Source organism: Chiloscyllium punctatum, chromosome 5, assembly GCF_047496795.1.
Source record: "Chiloscyllium punctatum isolate Juve2018m chromosome 5, sChiPun1.3, whole genome shotgun sequence".
Classification (NCBI taxonomy): domain Eukaryota; kingdom Metazoa; phylum Chordata; class Chondrichthyes; order Orectolobiformes; family Hemiscylliidae; genus Chiloscyllium; species Chiloscyllium punctatum.
The window spans coordinates 90,633,701-90,654,282 of record NC_092743.1 but is presented as its reverse complement, the minus strand read 5'-3'; the positions used below and the strand labels follow the sequence as shown (position 1 = coordinate 90,654,282).

The window sequence follows — 20,582 nt, the reverse complement described above, 5'->3', positions numbered from 1 at the left end:
TTAGTTGAAGGCTTTCCTCGCTATTTACCGCAGCAATTTAAGTCATCTGAAAACTTGCAGAGCTACTATCTCTGAAAGGACAAAATCAAACCATGGTATGCCATTGCACATTGGTTTTTTGTGACTGGAAGCCTTTCGACCATCAACTTCTGCTTCCTGCCATGAAGCCACTTTTGGATCCAAATTGACACATTGCCCTGGATCCCAAGGGCTCTTCCCTTCTTAGCCAGACTTGTGAAATCTTCTCAAAAATTATTGAAATCCAGAAGCCATCGACACAGGAAAATTCAGTCAAATTTTTTCCAAGTAGAGATTAATTCTGTCCCTCAATTCTATGTCTGTATGTCTTTCGCTCTGTTTGAAAATCCCCAAAAAGCGATTGCCTCATATGGCTTCATTTGAAAAACCATCCCTCCTTACTGCAGAAATTGACTATCAATATTGCACCACCACCTCATTTACACACACCCCTTTTTACCTGAAGATTTGATACCCTTGGACATTGAAAATAAATAAATGCCTTCCAACCTTGTTAGAATCCTTTTCACCTTAACTTTATTATATTTGTGCTACCCTCCAGACTGACTGGCTGCTTTTATCTATTACACCTCTGCAAGACTTGATTGCCCCCCAGCACCCTTCTAAACTCCATGGAGTACAAAGAGTCATCAATTGCTTCTCAGCTGACAAGCCCATCAGCCCCAGGATTATCCTTGTAAGCCTTCTCTGGACTATTTCCAACATCAGGGTGGTAAAAACAATGACTGCAGATGCTGGAAACCAGATTCTGGATTAGTGGTGCTGGAAGAGTACAGCAGTTCAGGCAGCATCCAAGGAGCAACTTTTATTCCTGATGAAGGGCTTTTGCCCAAAACGTCGATTTCGCTGCTCCTTGGATGCTGCCTGAACTACTGTGCTCTTCCAGCACCACTAATCCAGAAATATTTCCAACATCAGCACATCCCTCCTTCGTTACAGGGCCCAAAACCACACACCATATTCCAAATGTGATCATGACTCTATATGCCAACATTCTATTTCCTTTCCTGGCTGTCAACTGAAACTAGAGAATCCTGAACTAGGACTGCCAACTGCCTTTGTGCTGCAGTTTTCTGAAGACTTTCATGGTTTTGAAAATAGTCCATGCCTCTATTCTTCCTACCAGTACATAATCTCACTTTTCCAAACTATATTTCATCTGCCACTTCTTTGCCCACTCTCCTAGTCGATCCAATCCCTGCAGTTTCCCTGCCTCCTCAACAAGAGGTGTTGCTCCACTTATCTTTGCATCATCTGTAAACTTACAACAAGGCCCTTAGTTCCTTCATCCAGTTTGTTAATGTATAACATGAATATTTGTGGTCCCAACAGACCCAGAGGGAACTCCACCTGTCACTGACTGCTGCACTGAAAGCATTCCTTTATCCACTATGGGCTCTTATTTTATTTAACAGCCTGTGTGGCACTTTGCCTTCTGAAAATCCAAACAGATAACATCCACTGGCCCTCTTATCTAACTTGCTCGTTACCTCCCCAAAGAACTGTAACAGATGCGTCAGGCACGACCTCCCCTTGAAGCAGTGCTGATTCAGCCCTACTTTACCATGTACTTCCAAGTACTCTGCAATCTCATCCTTAATAATGGACTCAAATTTTTACCAACCAAGGTCAGGACAACTGGCCTATGTTTTATGTCTTCTGCCTCCCTGCCTACCTTCTTTAACTTGGAGGTTAGATTAGCTATCTCTAGTCTTCTGGAACACCCAAACTGCCAGTGATTCCTAAAGATGATCAAAAATGCCTCTACAATCTCCTCAGCTATGTCCTCCGGAACTCTGGGCTGTAGTCCAACTAATCCAGTTGCTTTAAGCCAACTTTAGATCTTTCAGTTTCCTCAACACCTTCTCCTTAGTGATGGCCACTACACTCCCTTCTAGCCTAATTCTCTTGAAGTTCTGGCACACTACTGATGTTTTCCATTACAAAAACAAATGCAAAATAACCATTTCTTTCTTCCCAGTTACTACATCTCCAGCCTCGTTTTCCAGTGGTCCCATAATCCACTCTTGCCTTTTAGACATCTTAAAAATTTGCAAACTCATTATTTGCTCAGACTCATATTTCCTCTTCACCCTCTTTACTGCTTCAAGTTATCAATCATTTTTGAAACGTTTCCTACTCATCTTCACCATGTGGTATGCTTTTATGCTGTCCGACTTCCCTTGACAGCCACGGTTGCCTCATCCTCCCGTGGCTTAGCATCAGGTCAAATCTAATATATCTAACCATAATTTCAGTTTTCACTGTAGATAAATTCAGTTTATATTCAGATGTATACATACATTTATTTGGTGCAAGATATCATGTGTATGACATAATGTAAAGAAAGTATCACATTAAGTGCTTCAGCTTCTTCCACAACATAACACTTCTTACAAACAGGTTTTGCTCCGGGCAATTTGCAGTGCGTCTGCAAGCAAAACTCTCCAAAATTATGAGTAATAAAATATTGTGATATGATTTGCCTTAAGATTGCAACTAGTGCACCAGTTAAAATGACTGCTTACAGTATGGGAAAATTCAGGTTTGTACCAATATGCTTTAATGCTGTTAATTCAACACAAAAACCAACATCAGATGTTTATCTAATTTTATTTCCTCACATATGACTTTCAATGAGCAAAATCTGAGTGTGCATTTCTGTGTGCTTCTTGTAGCATCAGTATTATCACCACAAGTTTCACATCCTCATTAAGACTTTGTTAAAATATTAAACAATTCTGGACAACAATATTCTGTAATAGGTATTTTCTGTGGTTAAGTCAACACACCATAATTCATTACTTTTAAATTGATCTACACAGTCTGCACCATCAACTGAAAAAGTATTGTAAAGTTTCAAATGAAATATTTCACATCTAAGGAGTGTCTTAGAATATCACTTCATGAAGCACCACTAGTACATACTTCCTTTATAGTTTCGGCTTTTAATTACCAGTTTTTTCTTCATGAAAGGTTCATTGGATCGTGAATGTCTAACCACAAACTACTACCATCGAGTGCACTCTTACTGGACGCACTAAAATAAAATTTACCCAAACTTCAGCAAATACTTTCCTGCCTCAATACATTAAAAGCTATAATATCTGGCAATCATGGATGAAACTTTTACAACTGTATCATGGTTTCCTGACGCTACCATACATAGTTTACAGAACATGAACGGCCTACACCTGTTTCTAAGATTTGATGACTCTTAGAAGTTTGAGAGAAGATTTGTAGCTCAGGTGCTCGTTGTGCTTCTGTTCGCCGAGCTGGGAATTTGTGTTGCAGACGTTTCGTCCCCTCACAAGAGGCTCCCAAGCACTGAGGATGTCACCTACACAGGGGACGAAACGTCTGCAACACAAATTCCCAGCTCGGCGAACAGAACCACAACATTTGATGACTCTGTCTTAGGCTAATGTTCAATTTTGTGGGACAGCGCTCCCAATTTTGGTATAACTCCAGTTCGTAAAGGAGGACTTTGCAGGGTCAAAGGATATGTTGTTGTTTCCACTCCTACGTCAATGCCAAGATTTCATTCCTTTTTGATATTGTACCAATTTGCTATAACTGAGTGGCAAGGCCACTTCAGAGAGCATTTAAGAGTCAACCATGTTGTTGTTGATATGGAGTTACATTGAGACCTGATCAAGGACAGCAGGTTTTCTTCCCTAAAAAGATTTAGTAAGCTTTTTATAGCATGGCTTCATGGTTACCATTACTTTTAATTCCAGATCCATTTATGAGTTTAATTTACATCCAGCAACTACCATGATGGGATGTGAAGCATTCAGAGACAGGTAAACTCAGGAGGGATGTTCTTGATAACTGGGGTAGTCAGGAACCAGAGTAACAGTCTAAAGATACAGAATATGCCATTTAGTACTGAGATCAGGAGAAACATTGTGAGCCTCAGTGTGCTCATCCTGTGGAATTCTCTGCTATAGAAATGAGTGGCAGATGGAGTTTAATTTAGATATTTGCAAGGTGCTGAATTTTTGGAAAGGTAAATCAGGGCAGGACCTATAAACTTAAATGTCCTGGGGATGTTGCTGAATAAAGAGACCTTGGAGTGCAGGTTCATGGTGTCTTGAATGTGGAGTCATAGGTAGATAGGATAACGAAGGCAGTGTTTAGTATGCTTTCCTTTCCTGATCAGAGCATTGAGTATAGGAGTTGGAAGGTTGTGTTGTAGCTGTACAGGATATTGGTACAGCCACTTTTGGAATAGTGCGTGCAATTCTGGTCTCCCTCCTATCGGAAGGATGTTGTGAAATTCAAAAGAATTCAGAAAAGATTTACAAGGATGTTGCCCGGGTTGGAGGATTTGAGCCATAGGGAGATGCTAACTAGGTTGGGGCTGGTTGCCTGCAGTATCAGAAGCTGAGGGGGCCCTTATAAAGGTTTATAAGATCTGAGGGGCATGGATAGGGTAATTAGACAAGGTATTTTCCCTGGGGTGGCGTGAGTCCAGAACTAGAGGGCACAGGTTTAGGGCGAGAGGGAAAAGATACATAAGGGACTTATGGGGCAACTTTTTTCACACAGTGTGACGTGTATGGAATGAGGAAGTGGTGGAGGCTGGTACAATTCCAACATTTAAAAGGCATCTGGATGGGTATACGAATAGGAAAGGCCAACTGCTGGGACTAGATTAGATTAGGATATCTGGTCAGGATGGACAGGTTGGACCAAAGGGTCTGTTTCCATGCTGTACATTCCTATGACTATGAGAAAAGGTGTTCAGGTCAAAACATTGAATGTTTCCAAAAGGACTACAGACGTATTCTTAGGGCTAAAGGGAAAGGGTTTAGGAAGAAAGCAGGAAAAGGGTACAGCGTAGAATGATCAACCATGATCATACTGAATGGCAGAGCAGCTTCAAGGACCAGATGGCTCATCCTGTTCATATTTTCTAATGTTCCTATTAGTCTGAGCCACCACCTCCATACTTAAAACAATACTACATCGCACTTAATGTAAAATTTCAAGTTTCCAGTTCAACATCTAACAAATATTTCACATTACAATAAGTAAATGTTAAATGATGTCTTCTAGAATGAAGGAATCCCATCACTCTTCACCATTGGTAGTTGTCACACAGCCTAGTTAGTTGCCAAATAAGAAGATGCTTTCTCCCAGAGATAATTATCAGAAGCATTCAAACTATGCCCGCTTAATTGCGTGCATTCAACACCAGTGAAAAAGCACAACCCAAAAACCTGATAGGCTAGTTGACATCCTGCTCAAATTGAGAAATGATGGAAGTCCTACGAGACGAATCTATTTATAAAATATAAAAATTGTGTGCATTCTTGAAAATGAGTTTGCAAATTTTCCTCGCTAACTTTCTAAATTCAAATGATTGATCAAAAGGTGCGGCGTAAAGGCCTTGCTTCACCTCAACTCTGAAACAATACTAATTCTCAAAAAGGATGTCAGATATAGAGGAAACACCGAGGGGAAACGCAACTGTTTGAAAACGTTACCACCGCTATCAGCTAGAATACCACCTTCGCTAAATAATATAAACAGCATTAGAAAACGAAAAAGCAAATGAAAAAAAGTAATTTTTAACATTACTACATGATTTATGCCTCACCGTGGCAGAAAATCCATTGAATCGTGCGAATTTAAGTGGACAGAGTGGAAACATTGACGCTACCGCAAATAGCAGATTAATCAAAAACAACTTGCTCGACCTTTGCCAAGATATTACAACACCAACGCCTGTGGTATTAAATCTGCCCTACAAAGTTAGCCAAATATATATAAAAACGCAAATGATGATAAAATCATTTGGTGACACACGTAAACACACATCCACAATGAGAAAATGTACTCGTTACTCTAAAGTTTCTACGCCCATTACTCAAATGAATAGAACCATGTCTTTATTGCTCTTACTCAAATGAAGCACTCAAGAGTCATTGTATTTTTTTTAAATAAAAAACTTCAATGTAAATATAATGGGGGGAAAGCAGGAGATTGGCACAAGTTAATGATCATTTAACGACCTGGCGCAGAAACGAAAGGCCAAATAGCTTCCTTCTCTACCTCAAGACTTGCGATTCTAGGGTTTTTAATCCACCGGCAACATGCAAACGAAAAAAAAAGCCGGTGGAAATGTGATTTGAAGGATTTGTTTTTAGAACGAAAAAAATGAGGGGGCTTTGGAGATGCGAAAGAAGAAAAGTGACGGAGAGCAGTTTTAACTCACACTGACTGGATTTGTTGAAAAGGGTTTTTTATTTTTTTAAAAAATAAACTGAGTAACATTGCCAGAGAGAGACTACGATGCAACAACTGCCCCATCCAGCGGTCGGCCGACCACTGCTCCAGCGCTTCCATTATGCAATGGAGAAAAATACGCAGACTTAAATAGAAGATATAAAAATATAACTGGTGCACTGAGAAAGGGGGGAGCGGAATGGCGGGCAGTGAGGGTGATGGATGGCTGCCTCTCTAATACTACACCCTTCGTCCTCCTAGCTCTCTCGCTCACTTCCTTCCCCCGGGGGGTTTCATTTTGCCGGCTGTTTATTGTTGCTTCTCTCCCTACCTCTCTCGCGCCTTACCTCTTCGAGCAAGGACGCTGTGTTTCTGCAGTTAAGCAGTTTGGTGGTGAAGCTGGACGTGGTTGGCGAGTTGTAATCCTCCGTCGTCTCGGCTATAAACTCCGACACTGAGATTTGATCGGGCATTCTTCACAACGGCGAGAAGCAAGAGATGGAGTGGAGGAAGAAGCCGAGGGCGACGATGATGATAGTGGTGGTGGTGGTCCAAGTGGTGATGTTGCGAATGAATGGAGGAAAGGGTTTTTAAATAAAGAAAGAGAAGGATGGGTGGGGGTGGGAATTCAGAGAGGGAGAGAGAAACAAGACGAGAGCAGGTTAATCAGTGGCCCTCACAGACACTCCGGGGCGGCGGCAGCAACAGCTGCTGGGTGACTGCGCACGCGCACCCTGCGTCTCCGGCTCGCGCTCCTCGGTCGGTTGAAGGTTTTTTCCCCTGCACCCCGTGTCCCGGTGACTCGTGCAGACTGGCATTCGCTCGCCCGCCCGCGCTCCTTTCTCTTGCCCCGCCCACTTACTTGCTCGCTCTCCTCGTCAACTTCCCTCTCCACCGCTAGCCCCGCCCATTCGCCCGGCCGCGTCCCACCTGCCCCCTGAAGCCACCGCCCCCTTCCCGATGACCCCATCAGCCCCGCCCACTCGCCCGAATGCGTCTCATATGCCCCCCTTCCCGATCAACCCCGCCCACTCCCTGAAATCCCACCCACGACCTTTATTGGTCCCGCCCTTTTTCTTATGCCCTTGCCTGCCTTCTCCACCGCCCGTCCCCCCCCGGCTCGTGCCTTCCATGATAGTTCCGCCCATTCCATCTTTGACGCACGACCTCGCGACGATCTTGGCGGTTGCCTGTCATGTGGGCAAAACTAGGAACGGTCAGAGGAGATGTTGTATTTTGGACGCCTTACTTTTTGGTGTGCCGCAAGGTTTTGTGTTTTGTGAGACTGGTCTTAAGTGCATTTTTTCACATCTCTTTGTAAGTATTTCTTGCTTTATGCTGTTGTCTCCAAGTCACTTAAGGCGTGCCTGCTGCATTCCAACTGTAACCCAATTGATATCAGTGGATGAGGGACTGGGAGAGAGCGGGCAAGAGGGTGGAAATCGCAGTGAACTGGGGGACCACATTGAGGTCTGACGAAAGCCATCGACTCGAGACACTTCCTCACACCTGAAATACTACTCGACTTCCTCAGTTATTCTAGCATTATCTGCTTTTATTTCAGATTTCCAGTACCCAAAGTATTTTCTTTTGAGACCAGACTGTTTTGGTGACAACACAAAATCATTCTTTAAATCTTTAACAGCCTTAATAATTCATGCATGTTCATTGTAGGGCGCAGGCAGAGCACGTAGGAGTATATTCACACTAGATGACCCATATAGAAAACTCCACAGATGGACCCTCATAGACTGTTCAATAATGGAGTGTTACATTTTAAGTTTTAATATTAGGTTCATATTTTTTAAATCGCAGGAATGCTTGGAGGAAAAAAGTCGACTTTAAAAGCACAATGACAGCTTACAATCTCAGTGCAGAGGGTACATTTTCAAAATCTTGGAACAATATAAAACCTATAAGTATTGTGAACCATGAGGAGGACAGTATCAGAGTTCAAAAAGACGTAGACTGGTTGCTGGATTAGGTGGACAACTAGCAGATAAAATTTAATGCAAAAACTGAAATGATTCAGTTTGATAGAATGTAGAGGTACAACATAAAATGAAGAGTACAAACCAAAAGAGGCTGCAGGAGCAGAAATCATAAAAGGTGGCAATACAGGTTGAAAACAGACAATAAAGGATAAAATATCCTAAGGTGTTTTTGATAGGGGCACAGGGTGAAAGTGGAAATTAGATAAATATGAAGTGCTGCATTTTTGGAAAGCAAATCATAGACTTATACACTTAATGGTAAGGTACTAGGGAGTGTTGCTGATCAAAGACCTTGGAGTGCAGATTCGTAGCTCTTTGAAAGTGGAGTCGCAGGTAGATAGAGTAGTGAAGAAGGCGTTTGGTATGCTTTCCTTTCTTGGTCAGAGTATAGAGTAACTTGGTAAGAACAATGACTGCAGATGCTGAAAACCAAATACTGGATTAGTGGTGCTGGAAGAGCACAGCAGTTCAGGCAGCATCCAACGAGCAGCGAAATTGACGTCTCAGGCAAAAGCCCTTCATCAGGAATATAGAGTAACTTGGTCAGGAGTTGGGAGGTCATGCTGTGGCTGCACAGGACTTTGGTTAGGCCACTGTTGGAATATTGCATGCAATTCTGGTCTCTTTCCTATAGGAAAGATGTGAAACTTGAAAGGGTTCAGAAAAGATTTACAAGGATGTTGTCAGGGTTGAAGGATTTGAGCTATAGGGAGAGGTTGAATAGGCTAGGGCTGTTTTCCCTGGAGTGTCGGAGACTGAGGGGTGACCTCATAGAGGTTTATAAAATCATGAGGGGCATGGATAGGATAAAGAGGCAAAGTCTTTTCCCTGGGGTGGGCGAGTCCAGAACTAGAGGGCATAGGTTTAGGGTGAGAGGAGAAAGATATAAAAGAGACCTAAGGGGCAACCTTTTCACGCAGAGGGTGGTATGTTTATGGAATGAGCTGCCAGAGGAAGTGGTGGGAGCTAGTACAATTGCAACATTTAAAAGGCATTTGGATAGGTATATGAATAGGAAGGGTTTGCAGTGATGTGGGCCAGATGCTGGCAGATGGGACTAGATTGGGTTGGGATATCTGGTTGGCATGGATGAGTTGGACCGAAGGGTCTGTTTCTATGCTGTACGTCTTTATGACTATGTTAAATACTTGTTTGGCCTCTGATCGATTTGTGCATCCTGTTTTGAGCACCACACTTTAGAACAGATGTGATGTCATTAGAGACAATGTAGAAACCATTTAAAACAATGGTCCCAGAAATCAGCAAGTTCAGTTACAAGGAAAGTTTGGTGAATTAAAGAGTTCTGTTCCAAAAACCAAAGGTTGAAAGGAAATTTGGTAGAGATATTCAAAAGTCTGAAGTGTCTGGTAAATGGGTGCAGCTGAGGAAACAGTGCAAAATTGAGAGTTTGATATGTTTCAATTTGATGATGCAAGGATGAAGGAGGAGGTTTGTTTCCCTTTGCTTTTCTACTTTTCTCACACTGTATGGATTGATGCTGGCTCTAATGTAGGAGAAGCCTTTTGGTGGGTATTTGGTAAGCAGGTCAGGTTGATTCTCTTCTTCAACAACAAAAACAAGTTGCTGGAAAAGCTAAGTATGCCTGGCAGCATCTGTGAAGATAAATCAGAGTTAATGTTTCAGGTCTGATGATTCTTCCTCAGAATGGATGGGAGTTAGGAAAATGTTGGTTTATGTGCAGAAGAAAGGGTAAGGGCAGGATATAAGGAGTAAACGATAGGTAGGGATTGAGCCCAGAGAGAAGAATATTTGGACAAAGGAGCAGATAGCAAGGTGACTAGGAGGGTGAATATCTGTTGATTGAGGCTGTTAGTGGCTAACAGTAGGTAGTGTGTAATGGCAGACAAGGCCTGGTGCGTGGAGTATGGGGCGAGGACATGGGAGAGATCAGGTCCTAAAATTATTGAACTCAATATTTAGTCCAGATGGCTGCAGGATCCCCAAGCAGAAAATGAAGTGTTGTTCTTCCAACTTACGCTGAGATTTGCTGGAACACTACAGTGAGCCTGAGATAGATGTTGGCCAGGGAGTAAGGTGGTCTGTTGAAGTGGCAGGCAACTGGAAGCTCAAGGATTTTTACAGGCAGAACATAGATGTTCTGTGAAATGGTCACCCAGTCTACGCTTTGTTTCCCTAGTGTACAGGAGACCACATTGTGAGCAGCGAATGCAATAGATTAGATTGTGAGAAGTGCAGGTAAAGTGCCTGTTCTGGAAGGTATATTTAGGTCCTTAGATACTGAGGAGAGAAGAGGTAAATGGGCAGGTGTTACATCTTCGGTGGTTGCAGGGAAAGGGGCTGCAGGGAGATGTTGGGAGTGAAGGAAGAGTGGACCTGGGTGTTCCAAAGATAACAGTTCCTGTGGGTGGAAGGCAGACAAAGGAGGGGAGGGGGATACGTGTCTCGTGGTGGCATCTCAGTGGAAGTGGCGGAAATGGCAGGTGGTGATCTTCTAGATGCGGATGCTGGTGGGATGGTAGGTAAGGACAAGATGACCCCTATCACTGTTGTAGGAGGGAAGAGAAGAGGTGAGGACAGCAGTGCGAGAGATGGTTTGGACCCAGTTGAGGGCCCTGTCAACAACCGTGCTGGGGAATCCTCAGATGAGGAAGAAAGTGGACATTTCGGACAGTCCCTTGTTGGAGAAGGCCTCATCAGAACTGAGGAGAGAATGTGTGATGGAGAAGGAAGAACTGGAAGAATGGAATGGACTCTTTGCAAGAAGCAGGGTGCGAGAATGTATAGTCCAGGTAGCTGTGGGAGTCAGTGTGTTTATAGTGAATATTAGTGGCCAGTCTATCCCTAGAAATGGAAAGAGATGTCGAGGAAGGGAAGGGAGGAGTCAGATAGACCAGGTGAATGTGAGGTTGGGGCATAAATTGAAAGCGAAATTGATTAACATTTCCAATTCCAGGCAAGAGAAGGAAGTAACACCTATGATACCATCAATATATCAGAAAAAGAGTTGTGGGTGGGGTCCAGAAAAGCACTGGAATAAGGAATGCTCCACATATCTCCACCCCCCCCCCCCGAAAGAGATGGGCATAACTGCAGTCCTCTGACATGAAGAAAATAAGAGGAGTTAAAAGCGAAGTTGTTGAGGGTGACAATGAGCTCAGCCAAGCAGAGGAGGGTGGTGGTGGGTGGGGACGGTTCAGGCCTTAGTTCCAGGAAGAAGCAGAGAGCACTGAGACCATACTGGTGGGGAAAGGACATGTAATTGGATTGTATGTTCATGGTAAAGAGGAGGTGGCTGAACCCTGCAGTGTTCCAACAAAGTTCATGCAAGCTGGATGAACAACACCTTATTTTCTGTTTGGAAGCCCCTACAGCCTTCTGGACTCAATATTGAATTCAATAATTTTAGGGCCTAATCCAGCTCATCTCCTAGCCCCTACCCACACACTAGACCTTGTTATCATATAGTCTATCATTACACAGTACCTATTGTTCCCAACTAACAGTCTCCATTAATAGCTGTTCACCCTCCAAGCCAGCTCGTTATCCACTCCTTTGTCCAACTGTTCTTCTCTCTCCTGGGCTTCATCACCAACTTTCGTTTACTCCTTACACCCTCCCCTACCCTATCATCTGCATATAAACCAACCTTTTCGTAAGTATCATCCATTCCGAGGAAGGGTCACACAGACCCGAAACATTAACTTTGATTTCTGTTCACAGATGCTGCCAGTTTTTCCAGCAACTTATGTTTTTGTTTCTGATTTACAGTATCTGCAGTTCTTTCGATTTTGATTATTTTCTTAATGTTTAAAATACTATATAAATCAGTGGTTATAAAAAAGTGAAAGGCAAACAAATAAATGAATAATAATAAATAATTAATTAGAATTCTTCACGAATAGAAAGACAGATGGATGTACAAGGCTGTGGCATGTGGGAACTCCTGTATATCATAATGATACAAGGCAATCATATCTGCAAGGAGTGCTGTCATCAAGCTTCAACTCCAAATCATTAAGCTAGAGGTTGATCCCAAGGCTCTGCAACACATCAGGGAAGGAGAAAGTTATCTGTATGCTTTGTACCTGGAAGCAGTCACACTCTTTAGGAAGGGTCTTTTAATTTGGTCACTGTTCAGGGATCAGGAGGTATGTGACTGCAAATAAGGCAGGCAAGAGGACAGTGATGGCAGAAGTATCTGCTACTGCAATAGATTTGTGGTTCTCTCAATTTGTTTGGATGAAAGCGGGAGCTTCAGTCTGAATGAGCAAATGGGCTATTGTACTGAAGTACTAGAAGCTATTCAAGTGATTTGGGAAGGGAAATCAAGGAATTTAGTAGTCTCGAAGGATGATGTAGTGAGGGAGGTTGATACCGTTCTCTGTGGCAAATAGGAAGAATCCAGATGGCTGTGTTGCCTGTCCGCTGCCAGGAATTCTGGACATCAATTCAGTGCTGGAGACAAGCATGCAGTAGGAGGGAGAGAATCCAGTGGTGTAGTCCTTGTTATAAGTAAAACAAGGAAAGAGGTTTTGTATATGGAGTATGAGGAGCTTGGCACTAAATTAAGAAACAGAATCTCAAAGATTATTATTGTTGCATTATTACCTGAGCTGTGAGCAAATTGTTATGGGGGGGTTCATCAAATTAGAGAGAGGAATATGTGTTGCAGGAGAAGTGGGTATGGTTCCTGGGCTGCTGACACGTTACTGGGTAAAGTGAGAGCTGAAACACTGGAATGGCCTACACCTGAACCATGCTGGGTACAGTATTCTTATGAACCACACAACTAAGGATGTAGAAAGAGTTGAAACAAAATAAATGTTTGGTAGTACAGAACTTGAACATTGCTAAAATGAGACAAGAAGTTGAAGCTTTTTGTCTTGCATTCATCAGAACTAGGACGCAATAAACAGACTTGGGAGAAAAGGAAATAATCACCATTTTATACAGCATGAGAGAGGAAATTGATTGACATAGAGATGTAGCAAGAACAGTTAACTGTCCATCTTATTCTCAGCTTGGGCAGGTAGGTTCTGATTAGTGAGGGGATTGCCATGGGATGCAGCAGAGTTTGCACCATAACCACTTTTTTTGAAAGAAGAGCAATGTATTCATAAATTCCTTTTGCCTACAAAAAACAGGATTCCAAGTATTTATGTATGTAACTGTTAGTATGTGTTTAATGCATTGCATTGCGAGCCTGGTTGTTGATCTTAAATTTGTTTCTGGGTTAGCTCTTACTACACTTCAGATTATTTAATCATGAAGTGATTTAAGAGGTTAGTCATGGCTCACATCAGCTCTTGTCTCCCAGTCTGCTTTGATCCCTTGCAAATTGGTACACAGCAGATGCCATTTCCCTAGGCCTCCACTCATCCCTGGAACATCTGCATAAAAAAGATATCTACACCAGGCTCATACTTATCGACTACAGCTCCACCTTAATTCCAACCAAACTAATCTCAAGACTCCTGAATCTTAAGTCTCAGCTCCAACCTCTGCAACTGCTTCCTCAGCTTCCTCACCCACAGACCACAATCAGTGAAGGTAGACAACTGCACGTCCTCCATGATAATCCTCAACACCGGCACCCTGCAAAGATGCGTACTCAGCTCCTTACTGTATTCCCTGTACACCCACAACTGTGCGGCCAAATTTCATACAAACGCTATCTACAAGTTTGCTGACAAATTCACTGTGTAGGCTAGATATCAAACAATAACGAGTCAGAATATGGGAAGAAGATAGAATGCTTAGTGTCATGGTGCAAAGATAGCAATCTCTCCCTCAATATCAGCATAACAAAAGAACTGATCATTGACTTCGGAAAGAAAGGAGGAGGAATGCTCCTATCTACATCAACGGAGCTGAAGTGGAGAGGGTCGTGAGTATCAAATTCCTAGGAGTGATGATAACAAACAGTCTATCCTGGACATTTCGTGTGATGATCAAGAAGGCACAGCAGGAGCCTTAGGAAATTCAACATAACCATAACAACCCTCAATAACTTTTACAGGTGTACCATAGCATTCTGTCTGGGTGCATAATGGTTTGGTATGACAACTGCTCCGCCCAGGACCATAAGAAGCCACAGAAAGTAGTGCACACAGCCCAGACCATCATGCAAGCCAACCTCCCATCCATGGACTCCATCTATAATTTGTTGCCAGGAAAGGCTGCCAATATCATCAAAGACCCCTCCAACCCCGGTAATACTCTCTTCCAACCTCTTGTCAGGCAGAAGATACAGAAGTTTCAGCGCACATACCAACAGGTTCAAGAACAGCTTCCCTGCTGTTGGACTGCTAAATGGACCTCTCTAATTTCAAATCTCATATTGATCTTGCTTTTGTACACCTCCTGTGCAGCCATGTGCAAAGCCACATTGACTATCCCTAATCAGTCTTGCCTTTCCAAATATATGTGAATCCTGTCCCTCAGAATCCCCTCCAATAACTTACCCACCACTGATATCAGGCTGACCGGTCTATATTTTCCTGGCTTTTTCTTACCATTTTTATTCAATAATGGCACTACGTTAGCCTCCCTCCCATCTCCTGACACCTCATTCGTGGCTATCTATGATACAATGGCCCAGCAATCACTTCCCGAGCTTCCCACAAAATTCTGGGATGAACCTGATCAGATCTTGGGATTTATCCACTTTTTGGTGTTTTAAGATATCCAGCATTTCCTCCTCTGTAATATGAACACTTCTCAAGATATCATTACTTATTTCTCCAAGTTTTTTAGCTTCCAGATCATTCTCCACAGTAAATATTGACGCAAAATATGCATTTAGTATCTCTCACCCATCTCCTGCAGTTCCACACAGAGACAGCCTTGTTGATCTTTAAGGGGCCCAGTTCTCTCCTAAGTAACTCCTTTGCTCTTAATATAGTTGTAGAATCTGTTTGAATTCTCCTTAACCCATTTGCCAAAATTGTCTCACGTCCTCTTTTTGCCTGCCTGGTTTCCCTCTTGCTGCCCTTATCCTCCTCAAGGAATTCACTAGATCCCAGCTGTTTATCCCTGTCATATGCCTTCTTCAGCTTGACCAGAGCCTCAATTTCTCTAGTCCCTACACCTAACCGCCTTGCTCTTAACACTAACAGGAATGTACTGTCTCTGGATCCTTGTTATTTCATTTTTGAAGACCTCCCATTTTCCAACCATCCCTTTACCTGTGAATAACCTGTCACAATCAACTTTTGAAAATTCTTGCTAAATACCATCAAAATTGGCCTTACTCCAATTTAGAACTTTAACTTTTCTTTAACTGGATCAGGTCTATCCTTTTCCATAACTATTTTAAAACCAATAGAATTATAGTCACTGGCCCCAAAGTGCTCCCCCCACCTTTCTTATTTCTCAGTTCCACTCAAATAACTCCCAGGAATATCTTCCCTAAGAAAAGTCGTCATGTTATCCTGAACCAAAAATGCCGCTCCCCCTCCTCTCTTGCCCCCACTTTCCACCCTTCACATAATGTTTATACCTTTGAACATTAAACTGCCAGTTCTGCCCTTTTTTGAGTCACCTTTCTGTAATAGCTATGATATCTGAGTCCCATGTTCCCAACTATGCTGTGATTCCAACTGCCTTACCTCTTAGGAGTCTTGCTTTGAAATAAATGCAGTTTAATTTATCAGTCTTACCTCATCCTCTGCCTTGCTCTTGACTATTTGACTCTCTCCGCTTCTCAACTATACTAGCCTCAGACTTACCTTTTTTCTCACTATCTTTTTGGGTGTCCCCACCATCCCTTACTAGTTTAAAGCATCCCGAGTTGCACCAGCAAATCTTCCTGCCAGGTGTTTGGTCTCCTTCCAATTCAGGTGCAACCCGTCCTTCTTGTACACGTCACTTCTACCCCAGAAGAGATTCCAGTGATCCAAAAACGCGAATCCCTGCACCAGTTCCTCAGCATGCATTCAGCAGCTTTGTCCTTCTATTCCTTCTCTCACTAGCATGTGGCACTGGAAGTAAGTTAGATATTATTAACCTTGAGGACCTACTTTTTAACCTCCTGCTGAATTTCCTATTTTCTCTCTTCAGAACTTTGTCGCTTTCTATTCCTATGTCATTGGTTCCAGTGTGCACAAGAATCTGCTGGTCACTCTCCCCTTGAGAATATTTGCAACTTCTCTGAGACATCCTTAACCCTGTCACCAGGGAGACAACACATCATTCTGATGTCTCACTGTCAGCCACAAAACCTCTATCTGTGCCCCTGATCTATTACTATCAATCAATTGGAACTTGACATACCCCTGATTATCGTAGAGCTAGTTTTGGTACCAGTAAGCTGGCTGTCAGTACTACATTCCCCTAAGAGTCCCACTACATTTTTTAAAACAGCACATTTGTTTGAGTTGGGGATGGCCACCGGAGACTCCTGTACTACCTGTCTACTTCTCCTACCTTTCCTAGAGGTAACCCATCTACCTGACTGTATGTGTGGTTTTTCTACCTTTCTGATACCGTCATTCATCACACTGCTGCTTCCTGTAAATTCCTCATTGCCTCCAACTGTCACTCTGACAGATCCATGCAATCTGATAGGATTCACAACCAAACACACTTCCTGCAGACGTAATCATTAGGAACATTAAAATTGTCCCTCATCTCCTACAACTGACAGGGAGAGAACATCATTCTATTAAAGGCTTCTCTGTACCTTGGTCTACAGACCCAGAAAATAGCACAATCTTATTGTTCTAAAAACACTGCTTTAGGATAACTTAACACATATGTTTTGTATTTTAAAAAAATTTAATCAAGAGACAAATCCCATTAAAACATAGGTTGGGACATATAGCCTACATACCTGGCATCACACCATTACTAGAACTTGTACATCATGTGGCTCATTTGTGTGGTCAGCAAAACATTATTTGGCTCGACAGCAGCAATCTATTAGCAGAGAAAACTACTTACAGATTTACTGCATGGTAGCAGTGTGAGATGACTAGCTTCACTTGCTATTCAAAGTTTTAGACTCTTTCACCTTCCAGGATAATCTGAGGTAGATTGGGCACTGCTCAGGGCCAAAAGTGGAATACCTAATCTGCAACAAGTGATATTTTGATCAAGGTAACCGTTATTGCACAAGATGGTCTAGATCTGCCCAATCTCAGCATCAAACTTGCATGGCAAGCACATGGCTAGGACCCTGTTCATGAGGTTACCAATAAGAATGATCTTAGAATCAGAGAGTTGTGGAGTCATACAGCACAGAAACACAACCTTCGGTCCAACAGGTCCATGTCGAGCTTAATCCCAAACTAAACTAGTCTCAACTGCTTGCATTTGGCCCATATTCCTCCAAACATTTCTGATTAATCTAAGTGTCTTTTAAATATTTAACTGTACTCACATCCACCATTTCCTCTGGAAGTTCATTCCACACACGAACCACTCTCTGTGTAAAGAAATTGCCCCATGTCTTTTTAAACCTTTCTCCATTCACTGTAAAAATATGTACCCAGTCTTGAAATCCCCCACCCTAAGGAAAAGAATACCTGCTATTCACCTTATCTATACCCCTCATTATTTTATAAATCCATATAAGGTCACTCATCAACCTCCTAAGATCCAGTGAAGAAAGTCCCAGCCTATCCAGACTTTCCTTACACTCAAACCCTCCATTCCCAGTAACATTCTTGTAAATTTCTTCTGAACGCTCTGCAGCTTAATAATATCCTTACTATAGTAGGGAGACCAGAATTGGACACAGTACTCCAAAAGAGACCTCCCCAACATCCCATACAATCGCAGCACAACATCCCAACTTCTATACTCAAAGGTCTGAGCAATGAAGGCAAGCATGCTCAACACCTTCTATATGTGATGCAAACTTTAAAGAATTATGTACTTGAACCCTTGGGTCTTTCTTTTCTACAACATTGCCAAGGCCCTAATTTTCTTGTATAAGTCTTGTCTTTGTTTTCAAAAATGCAATACCTCACGTTTATCCAATTCTACACCATTCAGCCACTCTTCAGCCCATTCATTCAATTGATCAAGATCTCTTTATAGTTCTGGTTGTAAGTTTACTCGCTGAGCTAGAAGGTTCGTTTTCAGACATTTCATCACCATACTAGGTAACATCATCTGTGAGCCTCTGGTGAAGCACTGGTGTTCTATCCTGCTTTCTATTTATGTGTCTTGGTTTCTTAAGGTGGGTGATATTATTTTCAGTTCTTTTTCAGAGAATGGTAGATGGGGGACCAAATCAAAGTGTTTATTGGTGGAGTTCCAGTTAGAATGCCAGGCCTGTAGGAATTTCTGTGCGTGTCTCTGTTTATCCTATAATGGATGTGTAGTCCCAATCAAAGTGGTGTCCTTACTCGTCTGTATGTAAGGATACTAGTGGGTCATATTATTTGGTGGCTAGTTGGTGTTCATGTATCCTGGTGACTAGTTTTCTGCCTGTTGTCCAAGGTAGTGTTTGTTACAGTCCTTGCTTGGTATTTTGTAAATGACATTTGGTTTGCTGGTTGTTTGTATAGGGTCCTTTAGGTTCATTAGTGGCTGTTTAAGTATGTTGGTAGGTTTGTGGGCGACCATGATGCCAAGGGGTCATTTCAGAGATGTCTTTGATGTAAGGTAATGTGGCTAGAGTTTCTGGGCATGTGCCTGCTTGTTTGGGTTTGTTGTTGGGAAATCAGCGGACTGTGTTTATTGGGTACCGCTGTATAGGTATTTTTCTTTGGCTGTTCGTAGTTCCTGGTTGTGTGTTGTGGCTAGTTGAAATAATTTCCTGATGCAGTTCCTTTTATGGGTGTTGGGATGATTGCTTCTGTAGTTACGTATTTGGTCTGTGTGTGTTGTTTTTCTGTAGATGCTGGTTTGAAGGTCTCCATTAACCTTTTGTTCTACTGTGACATCCAGGAATGGGAGTCTGTTGTCGTTCTCCTCCATTTTTGTGAATTTTATGCCAGTAAGGATATTGTTGATGATGTTGTAGGTTTCCTCTAATTTGCTCCATTTTGTAATCACGAAGGTGTTAGCCATGTAGCAGAACCAATGTTTGGGTTGGATAGTTGGGATGGCTGTTTGTTCGAGTCTCTGCATTACTACTAGGGAAAAAGTGAGGACTGCAGATACTGGAGATCAGAGTCGAGAGTGTGGTGCTGGAAAAGCACAGCAAGTCAGGCAGCATCCGAGGAGCAAGAGAATTAACATTTCAGGCATAAGCCCTTCATTAGGAATCCAGGACCGTCTAGGATCCATTATGGCCAAAACATCGATTCTCCTGCTCCTCAGATGCTGCCTGTCTTGCTGTGCTTTTCCTGCATCACACTCTCAATGACTACTAGGTACCCTGATATTGGTGATCCCATGGATGTTCTGTTGATTTGTTTGTAGCCACATTATCTTACATCAAAGACATCTCTGAAATAACTTCCAGGCTCCTTGGGATCAGGATAGCCCACAAATCTACCAACACACTTAAACAGCCGCTAATGAACCTAAAGGACCCTATGCAAACAACTAGCAAAACGAATATCATTTTCAAAGTACCATGCAAGGATTGTAACAAACACTACATCAGACAAACAGGCAGATAACTAGCCACCAGGATACATGAACATCAACTAGCCACCAAATTACATGACTGACTATCACCAGTATCCTTACATTCAGATGAGGAAGGACACCACTTTGATTAGGACAACACATCTATCATAGGACAAGCTAAACAGAGATATGCATGGGAAATCCGAAAGGCCTGGCATTCTAACCAGAACTCCATTAATAAACCCATCGACTTAGACCCCAACTACCATCCTCTGAGAAAAAGAACCAGAAATGATATCACCCATCTAAGAAACTAAGACACACAAATAGAAAGTGGAACATAACACCAGCACTTCACCGGAGTCTCGCTGATGAAGTTACATAGTATGGTGACAAAACATCTAAAAACAAACCCTTCAGCTCAGCAAGCATACTTTCAACCTGAACCTTAGCCTGAGCTACAAATCTTCTCAAAAGTTGCAAATCTCTTTATTGTCTTTGCTAACCTCCTTCACTGTACACTATAGCACCAATTTTGCTATCAACTTTCTTGTGCATGGGACTGTTGGAATCCCAGTGTCTACACTGACTGATTTTAACATTGTTTTCTTGCTGTAGAATATACAATAAAATACAACGAATAGCTTTCATTTGTCTCCAGAAAATGGCACCATTTTGAATAATTTAAGAGTAAAAATATGGAAAGATATAGCTTGAAGAAAGTCCATCTATCCTGAGCCAGATCATCACCATCAACAACGTGTGCACCACCATCCTTCTGCCACACCGGACCCAACCAAC

At 42.4% G+C, this 20,582-nt stretch overlaps 1 protein-coding gene across 6 annotated transcripts in view; it reads right to left on the bottom strand.

The window, feature by feature from the left end:
- Positions 1-20,582, bottom strand: part of LOC140477228 (arf-GAP with SH3 domain, ANK repeat and PH domain-containing protein 1-like) — a 354,071-nt gene that overhangs the window by 312,412 nt on the left and 21,077 nt on the right. For 5 of the 6 annotated variants that reach the window (XM_072570748.1, XM_072570749.1, XM_072570743.1 and 2 more), the window contains one exon: positions 6,624-6,750. In XM_072570748.1, coding sequence (XP_072426849.1) covers positions 6,624-6,750 — 127 coding nt within the window. Of the gene's footprint in view, positions 1-6,623; positions 6,751-7,138; positions 7,158-20,582 lie in introns of those variants that run through there. The other variant, XM_072570746.1, reaches the window with a different exon arrangement.